A 13,752-nucleotide genomic window follows, 5' to 3' on the forward strand; every position below is an offset into this window, starting at 1 on the left:
TTCTGAATTTTTTTACTATTTATTAAGCCACTTTGAAAATCGCTGATCCAACGGTGGCTTAACAAAACAGTAAAACCATTGGATCAGCGATTTTCAAAGTGGCTTAATAAATAGTAAAAAATTTCAGAAAAATGTAAAATTTGGTCTCCAAGCAGATATTAATATGGAGAAGAAGATGAACGGTTCAGATCGACTTTTTGGATTTTGAAATTTCAAATTTCTACCGGAAGCATTTCGGCCCATATGCCAGAGGAAGCGCGTTAGCCGTACTCTATATATATATATATATATATATATATAGAGAGAGAGAGAGAGAGAGAGATGGGCTATGGTGCATTGCAATGCATAGGCCCCTCTTGTGCATTGGACCATAAATCATCGATTCAAAGTCCAAATGATCGATCCAAACAGTTCATCTTGTTCTCCATAGTAATATGTGCTTGGAGACCAAATTTTATATTTTTTAGAATTTTTTTACTATTTATTAAGCCACTTTGAAAATCACTGATCTGATGGTCCAGAAATTTTGACTGTTCACCCAGATTTTCAGATTTTCAGATTTTCAATAAATATAAAAAAATAGTAAAAAAATTCCAAAAAAATGTAAAATTTGGTCTGCAAGCACATATTAATATGGAGAATAAGATGAAAGGCTTGGATCGGTCATTTGGACTTTGAATCGATGATTTATGGTCCAATGCACAAGGGGCCTATGCATTGCAATGCACCATAGCCCATCTATATATATATATATATATATATATATAGAAGCCTTTGCCTATATATATATATATAGTAAGGCTACCATGCTTTGCAAATTAAAGTGGGTGTTTTAATTTGCGCTTGTATCTCTAGTTTCAAAGTCCAAATAGCCGATCCAAACCGTTAGATGTTTAACCTATATTGAAATGTGCTTGGAGACCAAATTTTACATTGTTTTGAAATTTTTGTACTATTTATTAAGATGATTTGAAAATTATTGTTTTTATTAAAATTCTTCACCATTAAAAAACAGTGATTTTCAAACCATCTTAATAAATAGCAAAACAATTAATAAAAATGTAAAATTTCGTCTCCAAGCACATTTTAATATAGATTAAACATCTAACGGTTTGGATTGACTATTTAAACTTCGAAACTAGAAATATGAGCACAAATTAACACTCACTGTAATTTGCAAAGCATGGTTATATATTATGGTTTCACACTTTCAATATGTTCTTGTTGAACTTTTTCCATCTTTAAGAAATCCCAAATACTGAATTGAAAGCTCTCTAATTTTACATTATAATATTACTCATTTACTCTGTTCCAATGTGCTATAATTGACGTTTTCTAATTTCAAGAAATCATTTAAAAATACATTGAGAACTCTCCAATTTTTGCATTAGAAGATACCTTTAAAAACCTGAAGTTTATGAGGGCCAATATGTAATGCATTCATAATTTTAATTTAATATAGTCTCTTTCTTAGGCCTTAAATAGTTAAGAACTTTTTTCATGAAAATCAGAATTTTCATTAGCACAATGAAGATTGAGAATAATTTGAATCTAATATGGGAACCTATCCTTGAATCAGACCAGCATCTCTAACTTTTATCAGTATTGCTCCCAAACAATCTGCAAATAAATCAAATAATAATAGAGGAAGATAGTACCATGTTTTAAGTTTCTTTTATATTCAAACATCTTGTCAAACCCCATCAAGGTTATTATGTTATCCACCTAAAATCAAAGTTGTATAGTGTAGCAAAAAATTCTTAAATTGTATAAACTAAATAAATAAAGAATCATAAAAAACGCAAATTATCCATAATGCTTGATTTCGGATTTGATGCTTTATATTTTGTTGTGCCAGTATATACTGAATATTGTTTTTAGCCAGCTATAACTGACTGTATTTTCTGGGTCCTAACCTGTTGATGCCCTTGGAAACCTGCTCCAAATTGTTTTTAGCCGTCCGATTATAAACTGAAATGGCTTAGAAATAAAAAAAAATATATCTATGATTCTCATGAAAGAATTACTTTACTCGCATACATATATGGTACTCTGCAACTGTTTACATGGACTTGAGATCCCTTCCATTTAAAAATGTAAATTAAGACATAATTCTTTTTAACAGATGAGTTTCCAGAAGAAAAGAGAAAACCCCAAAATAATTTATAAAGCCTCAGACACTGACAATTGATTGTTTGGGTATCTTCCTCTGAAGGTCCTGAAGGATACACTGCGCGACACAATACGCGATGGACTGAATGGTGACCATCGGATTCACTCCGATCGCAGTCGGCACGATGCTGGAATCCGCCAGATACAGACCTTCAACCTCCCAACTCTCGCCTCTCTCATCCACGACCGATGTCTCCTCATTCACCCCCATACGACAACTCCCCATCTGGTGTGCTGAGCAAACTGGAGTCATCAGCCCTCTAATATCTTTCCCCTTTGCCATCTCTACAAATTTTTCAAAATCATGTGAGCTCACTGATTTTGGTTTTACTCTATCGCCCTTGATATGTTAAGTCCCTACTTCCTCCGCTCCAGCTGCTGCCATAATTCTTATCATTTTCCCTATGCCATTCTTCAACATTTGCTCATCACGTGTGTCCATATTATATCTGATATAACCTGATGAGTCGACCGTGCCAGATCCCCTGTCCTGAACCAATGCAAATATATGTGCTGTGTGTGAGAAACGTGTCATCCGGTGCTTAAAATCAGCACTTGACACCCATGGGGTCAGTGCAGAGAACATGCCAGGATGTAAGGCTGGGGTCTGGATCAACGCTCCATAACCATCCTTTGATGGTACCTTGGTCATGGCTGTAAGGATTGCTCCTTCATAGCTCTTTTTTGTACAATTTGGGAATTGTCCCCACACCATTACTACAGGATGTAGGTGTAGGTGTTTTCCTATGTTAGGATTCTTGAGCCCGCTTTTCTTTAGCAACACCGGTGTATTGATCGCTCCACAGGCCACAATTGTCACCTTGGATTCCACGAAAAATGTCTTATCACTGGTTCCATCCTTATACTGGCATACTACCCCTGCTGCCACTCTCCTCCTATGACCTCTGTCTTCATGCACAACTCGAATGGCTTTGCATCCGGTAAGGATTTTTCCATTGCCTGACTCTACCAAGTCAACCAACCATGTCTCATGAGTACCCTTCTTAAGACCATGACGACAGCCGAAACAACACCAGCCACAATCATGATGGCGAGGTGCGTTGCATGGTATGTCATGTACCTTATACCCAAGTTCATAGCAACCTCAGCAAAGCACTTCCGTGCTCAGGCTCTCACATTCTAGTGGAACCTTACCTGTTACCACTCCCATGCGCTCGCATACAACATCCATGGCCTTTGCATAAGCCTCGCTTCCAAACAGTTCTAGCCCATACTCATTGCGCCATTCAGAAACGACATTGTCGAGGGTTCGAATACACGCAGACCAATTGATTGCCGATCCTCCACCGACAGTGGAGCCGGCAAGGACCACAACGCCCATATCTTCTGTTGCAACAACTCCATTACCTTCATACATTTGATCCATAGAGGGACCTTCCAATAGTGAGAGATTGGAGCGTGCATTGTAACCGCCTTTTTCGATGACAATGACATTATATCCTGCGAGTGCAAGGACACCAGCAACCACCCCTCCACCGGCACCTGAACCTATGATCAGCACATCGCAGGTTATAGTCGTGGGCTTGGATTTTTGGGCTGGGAGGGCATTTAGCGGTGGCTGTAAATTACAGGCTTGGATTGGATAAAGAGGGCCCATGCGATCTGCGTCTGATTCTGATGGAGAAGTAGATATTTGTATTTGGTTTGCAAGTCCTGGATCCGGCCCGCAATAATCTAGTGCTTTGCAGGCATGATTTTCGTTCACCTCGTCTAGCTGCTCCAGTTATGAAATTAAGAATTGTATGAGTTTGTATTAAATAATACCCTCGAAAAAATGCGACTAGTATAATAAAATATGTAATTTATATGAAAAGGTGAGAACCAGACATCTACATTAACTTCATAAAAGAGATGTCAGCATAATTCATGGCACATCTTGTGAAAGATACATTAAAATAATTCAAGGAATCTTATTTATATCCAAGATAACTCTCACTTAGGGGTGTAAATGGAGCGGATTCAGAGGGGATAATGCTAATATTATGTTCGTATCCGCCTTTTAATGAGCGGATACTGATACGGATAGTAAATGGATATCAAAATTTAAAATCAAATATGTCTTAAATGGATACAAATACAGATACGAAACGAATAATTGTCAAATAATTGAGTTATACACTTTAAGATATAAAAGAGTGCCTTGTTGTTCTCTTGAAATAATAGCTAAAACCAATTTAACAGAAGCTAAAAATATACTACATTCACGGGCTAAAATTTTGAATGAAAAAGAATGGAGAGCGAAGAAATAAAGGTAAAAAAAAAAAAATAGCATTATTGTAGCACCATCACTAGCGAAAAAGAAATTAAATTAAAAACCATATTGTATTATCATTTATCCCACAACTAAGAGTCCAAGACTGAAATGAATATGAGATAATTATATAACAACTTTTATTCGAAGCAGTAAAGTCAAAACTGGTTGGAAGCAATTTTGGATTCAGATAATTGCGGATACAGATACAGATATTCACCTTCATAAAATTATACGTATCTGTACCCGCCATTATTTCACCATATGCAAATAATGTCCATATCCGCAATTATTTGTATCTGGTTAATCCGAATTCGAATAATCTCCAGATATAAAGCGAATACAGAGCAAATTATCCGTATGCGTTTACACCCCTAGCACCTACTGCATAAATGAAATACCAAAATAAGAATAGGAATCAAATAATGACTAAAAACAAACCACACATACATGCAAAAATGAGAAACAAACAAAAATAAACATGTACCAAACTTCCACAATATAAAGAAAATTGAGCTTACAATTTCTGATAATAAGTAAACAGGCCAATTCAAAATTTTCAGATACGGAAATGTTGCTGGGTTAAAAGTATAAAAATGGCTTAACGGGTACATTCAAGAACTGAGGGATATAATATAATTCTCTGATGGAAAGTGCTGTTTTGAGGATAAAATATTGCAGGGGTTAAAAGTATAACTGGACAAGTAATTAAAGGCTACGAGGGAATTCAGATCCAGTGCAACACCTAACCGTGTTTAATGAGATCTGATGAGTTTTTGTCCGTTTTAATTAATCTAGCACTAATTAATCTCAAAACGGACCCTCCTATATTGGAAATAGATACCGAATCGATATATTGGCTCGGCTTGGAGTATTCTACCGAGCTTCTCAGATACCTGAAGGGATATGAATTCAGGAGGGATGTAGGGTACTGTAGAAGTGTACATGCTACCTGACACAACTAATTCAATCCGAAGAAATGACAAATTTCAATTTAGTTTGGTGGTGAGATACAAACTGAATTTTAATTATCTAATTATTTACATATTAATTTTGGATTTAAAATATATCGGTTAAAACCAGACCTATCATATTCTCTGATATAAATATATAATTGAATATGGATCTCTCGTAATTTTTGAAGAATATTGCATTACATTTTGAAGCAATGTGATTTTGAAAATGGGTTATGCTCTTATACATCGTTGAATTTGTTTATCTTTATTTTTCTTAAAACAAATTGTTGAGTCGTTATTTTATAAATAGTGTTGTTAAATGAATGATTTTTTTTTTTTTTGTATTCACTAGAACAAAAAACACAACCATCCACAGCATATCATATACGGATGAGAAAAATTATCACATTAACAGTGTGTAATAGGACTATAGGAGGAGCTGCTTCCACACACACACACACACAAAAAAAAAAAACTCACACATACCCACATGTCCACTAGTAACGAACCGTGTCCAGAAGTCACCAACTTTTGTTGACAGCTAAATTGTGCATGATAGTATAGAATCGTACATGATTTGTTAGTTAAAGGTTGTGTATGGTTATCACCAATCTTCAAACACAGATTTATATATAGTTTTAAAATGTGTAGTCTTTGTTCTCACTTTTTCAACTAAGTCTGCTAAAAAATAATTTCCTGTACCAATCGCCCCTTCGTTATGTGCACCTTTTCACCTTCTGACCTTAAATCCAATCTAATCCAACCCCCTCTCTTTTGTTTCTTAATTTTCACTCTACTCTTCATTTTGTTTTCAACCATCAGATTGTAAAGGTTTAATCACAAAAGTTGCGAATAACCTTGAAAATATGTATATATATATATATAAATTGTTTCAAATTAATTTGTACAAGTTAGCTTCTTTCATGTTTCTTTATTAGTCGGAATAACACATGGATGCTAACAAGCACATTAAAAAAAATAGAACAAATGTACATGATTTTTAAGAGATACCCGTGTATAAATATCCTATTTAGGGTTTTTGATTTTTTGCGCCTATGACTGACTACCTCTGACTCCAGTCATAAGTTATACACAGTTTGTTTAGGAACTGTGTTGTTCATTGTACATGGTCTATTTTATATAACCGTATTTAAAATGTAATAAAGGTTTTTATAATTCGCCCCTCTTCGATAATTGCTCTGTCTTTTAATTCCACCGCCCTCTTGTCCAATCAAATAACTCTCTCCTTTCTCTTAAATCTTCTTACACCTTGTTTGGAGGGAGGGAGGAAATAAAAAGGAACAAAAACTTTCTGTTGAATCGTGTTTGGTTGATAAAATTATGTCGGAGGTGAAAGGTTTAATCTTGTATCATTATAATTAATAGAATCGGTTTCCCTCTCAAATTGGAGTGTAACAGATGGGAAAAAAAATTTGTTACAAATATTTTTAGAAAAATGACACAAATGCCAAACTTTATATCTTACATATATAATTTTCATACAATATTTTTTTCTCAAACCTACAATAGTCATCGAATTTCTCATTAACCTCTTAAATTTTAATCAACCAAATAAAAAATAAGACGGAAAGGAAAGTTAAATTTATTTTCTCTCATTAATCATCCAAACATGAAGATGTTAAATATGTTAATCTTGCTTTCTATTCTATTCCATTCCCTTCTATTATTTTCCTCACATTCCTCCCTCTACTCTCCATCCAAACAGGGTGTTAGTGATTTGGTGCTGGTATCTTTGAAAGCTCTCTCTTTCTTAGGGTTTTGACGCTCCTCTCCTTGAAAGCTTGCTATATAATCCATTTTTCATTCTATACTAGGTTAGGTTTCATTAGTATGGATGATTCGAACTAGGAGGCCAAGACAAAGCGTGGAAGACTCAAAACGAAGGATTTTCTCCTCCTTCGTTTTCAATCTTTCTTCGTTTGGTCTTCGCATTGCCATGGAAGCAAGGAAGGAGGATTTGGAGGATGGCCCGAATGCGTACTTGTATGTTTAATGGCTAGTAAATATGGATGCTAGCCTATATTATAAATCGTTAAAAAAAGAACATACACGGTTCTAAATATCAAACTATGTATGGTTATGAAAATAGAGGGTTTAAATGCCTCCATATTTGGTGCCTCCATCATGCCTCCATTTTTAAAAACTTTAATAACTCAAAATTTAAAACTTAAAAGTCAAAATAAAACCATTAGAAACTTTAATAAATATCAAACTATGTATGGTTATGAAAATAGAGGAGGGTTTAAATGCCTCCATCATGCCTCCATTTTTAAAAACTTTAATAACTCAAAATTTAAAACTTAAAAGTCAAAATAAAACCATTAGATGTGATTTACATCATTTTATCTTTGCACTTGTAAAAAATTATGACATTTCAACTTTGTTTTGGTTATTATCAAGAACTTGTAAAAACATACTAATGTGGATAATTTCTAGACATTAATTTTTCAACTAATTGATTCATATAAAAAGAAAATCAAAATGTGATAAAAAAATTTTGAGTACATAGATAAAATGGCATAGATCACATTTAACGATTTTATTTTGAAGTTTATAATTTAAAGTTTGAGTTATTAACGTTTTAAAAATGGAGGCATGGTGGAGACAAAAAATGAAGGCATTTGAACCCTCCTCATGAAAATAATATATGGATGACTTGTAAAAACTGTGTATATAAACCTAGGTTTTGTACATTGTTACTTTTGACAGTGTAGAAACTACTATTTTCAATGGCTTTCTTTTTAAGATCTGATATGGTTGAGTTTTATTAACCATGTATATTAGTACTATATAGACACAGTTTGAATACTGTGTACAAATGACCTCTCCATTTATACATGACGCTCGCTAACACGGTTGTTTAATTGTATGACATTAGCTTTTCGGACCGTGTATAGTCGTGTTTTCTGTACTAGTGATTGTTAGTGGAAATACTTTGTGTTGAATTGTCTATAGTGTTATTGCATGAATATTGTTATTTTTATATTCTTGTTAAGAATACCATTTACTTCATTAACCAGAAATAAATGTTAACCTTCAATTATTTTCTTGTTCATTTACTTTATATGTATGACAATTTGTACATAAAATCCACCAAATCCCAAAACCTGGGACCGCCCAAAGAAGGTATAGATTCAACTGATTTTATGTTATGGATTGAAATTATTATTATACACTTTTATTGCACATTGAATAAAAAAATTAACAAAATCTGACCAAACACACCTCTGAGAGTATTATCCATTATGTGTAATTTGGAGTATACCTTCAACAACTTCAGAAAAATAAAATGGACCACTTTTTTGTACAAAAATTCTTTTTGCCGATTTAATATATAATATGTTTTAGGTACAGTCCCGTAGGCCGGGTCCACGGCATGAACTAAAAATTGGGGCTGGTACAGTAGGCAGATTAATTAAAAAGAGTAAAAATGTTGTCCTCCTTGAATCTGTCTCCTATCTGTCCATTTATTAATTTTCATTTTTTGTCCCCCTACGTGGTCAAAACCCATTATCTTCAATCTTCTCTTAGAAAGAAAAAAAAAATTCAACACAACTCAAAATCCACCATGTTATTCTCCTCTACTGCTTGCCACCAACTACCCACGCCGACGGTTGAGACCCGACGAGGGGAACGTGGTGCACCGTCGAGATCCGGTGAGGAGAGCGTGGTGCACCGTCGAGATCCGGCGAGGAGAGCGTGATGCACCGTCGAGATCCGACAAGGAGAGAGTGGTGCACCGTCAAGATTCGGCGAGGAGAGCGTGGTGCACCATTTGAGGGGGTCCATGCTAGCCCAGCGAAGGTTGTTATAGTGGAACATATGAATATTTTATTAGTTAGATATGAATACTTTATTTGTTAGATATGTATACTTCATGTTAGATATGAGTACTTCTTGGAAGAGGTGGAGTGAGAGAAATGAATTTGACTTCTGAATATTGAATTGTATAAATTATTTCGAACATGTATAAATACTTCATTTGTTAGATATGAATACTTCGTTTGTTAGATATGCATTCATGTTATTAGATATGAATATTTCTTATAAGAGGTGTTCAAGAAGAAGGGTCTGACTTTGAATTGTATAAATTATTTCAAACATGTATGAATACTTCATTAGTTAGATATGAATACTTCATTTGTTAGATATGCATTCATGTTGTTAGATATGAATATTTCTTAGAAGAGGTGTTCAAGAAGAAGGGTCTAACTTTGAATTTTGAATTGTATAAATTATTTCAAACATGCATGAATACTTCATTTGTTTAGATATGAATACTTATTTAGTTAGATATGAATAATATATAGATTCGCTGTAGTGGTCCCCAATCTTGGCAAATGTTGCTTTTAGACGGTTGCGGTCCCCAATCCAGGCTGTCACAAGACGTCAATGGCCCCCCTGGTCGTTACTGGTCCCCTCCAGCTTGTGTTTACATATGACGAATGGTTCTGATAATAAGTATGAATACTATACATTCGTAGATATGAATACTATACGTTTTGACTATTAACTCAGAGTATAAATACCCCATATCAGATGTTGGAGTTAGTTAGTAGTCCCCTGTCGAAAGTTATTTGTCTTTTAGTGCGGGGAACGTTTAATGGACTGATATGGAGGTACTGTTAGTCATTCCCAATTAAAAATTAATTAATGTACTTCATGTACCTTGTCGTGTCCGGAAGTGGTCCACGAGCAATTCACTAATTTTGTTTGGCTCATCCAATTCAGTACTGAATTAACTTCCTAATAATCCTCTCTGTTTCTAATATATGGATTCATGGAATGTTCTTTGCTGTGCTAAAATTAACAGATCCTTAACCGATTTTTTTAAAATACCCTAAAAAAAATGATTTTATTAAAAATAACCAAGTTTTAGTCAGATTTTTAAAAATACCCTAGCCGCAGAAAAAATCTGCGCTCCGGAATTTTTATTCCGGGCCGCAGAAAAAATTTGCACCCCGGAATTTTTTTTTTTTTTTTTTTAGAGTTTGAGTGATGATATCTCACAATTTGTTTGGAGATTTTGAATGAAACTTCACGGTGTTGTTCTACGATGTCAAGACTACATGTCGGTCAATTTTCATAATTTTTGAAAATGTTTTGTTATGTTAACCAGAGGTGCAAGTTTGGACTCAGAAGCACTCTTTCAGCAGTTCGGGCAATTTTTTGGAGATGATATCTCACAATCTGTTTGGAGATTTTGAATGAAACTTCAGTCTTATTCTACGATGTCAAGACTACATGTCGGTCAATTTTCATGAGTTTTGAAGATGTTTTGTTATGTTAACCAGAGGTGCAAGTTTGGACTCAGAAGCACTCTTTCAGCAGTTAGATTTTGTATGAAACTTCACAGTCTTGTTCTACGATGTGAAGACTACATGTTAGTCAATTTTCTTGATTTTGACGAATTTATTAGTGCCGGTTTTTATTTTATTTGTTTGTCGTATTATTATTCTTAATTTTATTTTGTTTTTTATAACATAGAACCCAAAGCACAATAAAACATAACGAAAACAATAACTATAAAACTAAACTCAAAGCATGATAAAAAAAATATAGCTAAACTACACCAAAACAAGAACTATAAAACTAAACTCAAACACAATAAAACATAACGAAACTAAACTACACTAAAACAATAACTATAAAACTAAACTCAAACATAATAAAACATAACGAAACTAAAACTATAAAAACATAATAAAACATAACTAAACTAAAACTATAAAAAAAACTCTCTATCATTGGTACGTCGAAGGGGTGAATCGGATAAGTGCTCTACCCTTGTTCTCCCTACATGTCCGTCCAACTTTGCACCTCTGGTTAACATAACAAAACATCTTCAAAAATCATGAAAATTGACCGACATGTAGTCTTGACATTGTAGAACAAGACTATGAGGTTTCATACAAAATCTCCAAACAGATCGTGACATATCATCTCTCAAAAAATTACCTGAACTGCTGAAAGAGTGTTTCTGAGTCCAAACTTGCACCTCTGGTTAACATAACAAAACATCTTAAAAAATCATGAAAATTGACCGACATGTAGTCTTGACATCGTAGAACAAGACTGTGAAGTTTCATTCAAAATCTCCAAACAGATTGTGAGATATCATCTCCAAAAAATTGCCCGAACTGCTGAAAGAGTGCTTCTGAGTCCAAACTTGCACCACTGGTTAACATAACAAAAAATCTTCAAAAATTATGAAAATTGACCGACATGTAGTCTTGACATCGTAGAACAACACTGTGAAGTTTCATTCAAATTCTCCAAACAAATTGTGAGATATCATCACTCTAAAAAAACAAAAAAAAAATTCCGGAGCGCAGATTTTTTCTGCCCTCCGGAATAAAAATTCCAAAAAAAAAAAAAAAAAAAATTCCGGGACGCTAATTTTTTCTGCTGCCCGGAATAAAAATTCCGGAGCGCAGATTTTTTCTGCGGCTAGGGTATTTTTAAAAATCTGACTAAAACTTGGTTATTTTTAATAAAATCATTTTTTTTAGGGTATTTTTGAAAAAATCGGGATCCTTAAACAACATGGTAAAGATTTTAACATATATAGTAGTTTTGCTTGTTTTGGCTTCATGTAGCGCACAAATTTCCATTCTATTATTAAGCACGTTGGGTGTCCGATCTGTCAACGGCTACGGTTGAAAGTTGAAATTTCAGATTTAATCTCAGCCATTCAATTACATAATCTGTCTTTTTTGATTAAATGCATCTGAATAATGTGTAGAAGTCTAAATTTAACTAAAAATATACTCGCCACACGTACCGCCACATGATGCATTACAATTAAAATTAAATAAACTCTGAAATTTAGCAATATAATATGTTTCCTTATTTCATTCATTCCTTATTTCTTCCTCTCCAATTTAGCGATATAATTATGTTTCCTTATTTTTCTTCTATGTTTCTTTAGCTATTGCCGTGAAAAATCTAGAAATATTATCAATTTTGTTTCTATACATATCAAGATATTTGATAACAAGTTATCTGACTTTTAGCGATTTTTTTCTTTGTTTCCATGTTTCTCGTCTTCAGATATTTATATGCATCTCTTGCATCTTTTATTTGTATGGGAATACGTTGGCATATTCTTTTATTGTTGAATAATTATTTTTTATTAGTCTCTTTTTCATGAAAATATGTCATTTTGTATGAGATTTTTTTTTCTCTTATAATATATTCCGTTGCAACGCACGGGAATGATACTAGTTATATGTAACATACTCTATTGATTGTATAGTTCGTACACTGCATAAAGTCAAAACTGTTTTGTTAATTAAAATCGGTACCCAAACCAACATACATACCTGGGTAAAAAAGCTGAGATGTACTAGGAACTTCATCGCCCTAAATAACATCCTGAGATGGTAGAAGTAACTGATGGACCAGTTTAGTACTATTTCCTCACGGCGCTTTGCCTCCACCTGAGAAAATCTTTGAAAATATGGAAATTGGCTTGATAAACTCTTTATCCCGCACAATATAAATGTGCCGTACCACGTCGACAATAGCCACAATGCCGTTCGCAACAACCACAACGTCGGATGTCGCAATTTCCCGGAGAAGTATCCTCTCATCTGCATTTGTTTATTTAATTTAGGAAGTATTAATATTGGGCAATCTTGAAAGTATAAAATCAATGATAACTAATATATCTACAAGTTGTATAGTCAAAATTACTGATGTAGTTACAGAATAAAAAAAAAATTGAGATTAATTGGAGATTATTTTATGAGAACTGACAAATATAAAAGTTGAAATTGTTAATTTCTAATTTATATATGAGGATGAATCCTGGCTGATGCTAGCCAGTAGCCATCAAATTTATCCAGGGTCAGGGAATTCATTGACCGTGGCGGAGCATGAGCTTACATTTGAGTTCAATGACGTCATTTTTAGGGACATTGGTAATTAAATGAAAATTCGGAAGGTTCTACTATTAATTCTCTAGTCATATTATATGATCTGAAACTTGAATACAATAATTTTTAAAAATCAAGCTACCAACTTATCATTAAATACCCATAATTAATTAGTAGGCCAGAATCAATGACACAGAGAAATATAGGAATGGAATTGAGAACTTTGTCAGCTATTATATATTACCGCAGTGAAGGGAAAACAAAAGAAACCAAAGCTTACACTGTTCATTCTCCAGTGCACAATATAAATATACAGAAATGTTTTATAATGATCGGGAATTCTACAAAATGCTCTTTTCTTTTTTACGTTAAAACAAAATATCCTTCGCTCTAAGTTTTTTATTCAACAAAAAGAGACTCAAGTAAATCCCATAAAATTAATTTTTATTCT

At 33.7% G+C, this 13,752-nt stretch overlaps 1 protein-coding gene across 1 annotated transcript; it reads right to left on the reverse strand.

Moving 5' to 3' along the window:
• Positions 1-1,874: 1,874 nt before the first annotated feature.
• On the reverse strand, positions 1,875-13,025 carry LOC144557702 (long-chain-alcohol oxidase FAO4A-like). Its single transcript, XM_078306256.1, has 2 exons — positions 12,747-13,025; positions 1,875-3,907 (listed from the first exon to the last, which is right to left on the reverse strand). Exons 1-2 carry the CDS (start codon positions 13,020-13,022, stop codon positions 3,278-3,280), a joined length of 906 nt encoding a protein of 301 aa, XP_078162382.1. The 5' UTR covers positions 13,023-13,025; the 3' UTR covers positions 1,875-3,277.
• Between the last annotated feature and the right edge of the window lie 727 nt (positions 13,026-13,752).

The sequence above is a fragment of the Carex rostrata genome, chromosome 8 (assembly GCF_964058835.1).
Source record: "Carex rostrata chromosome 8, lpCarRost1.2, whole genome shotgun sequence".
In the NCBI taxonomy this organism is placed as follows: Eukaryota; Viridiplantae; Streptophyta; class Magnoliopsida; order Poales; family Cyperaceae; genus Carex; species Carex rostrata.

Bases quoted from the DNA above. Each gene is read 5' to 3' on its own strand.
- LOC144557702 (XM_078306256.1), bottom strand. From the start codon at position 13,022: ATGCAGATGAGAGGATACTTCTCCGGGAAATTGCGACATCCGACGTTG. The intron at 3,908-12,746 runs GTATGTATGTTG...TAACTGGAGCAG, and splicing joins ATCTCAGCTTTTTTACCCAG to CTAGACGAGGTGAACGAAAA.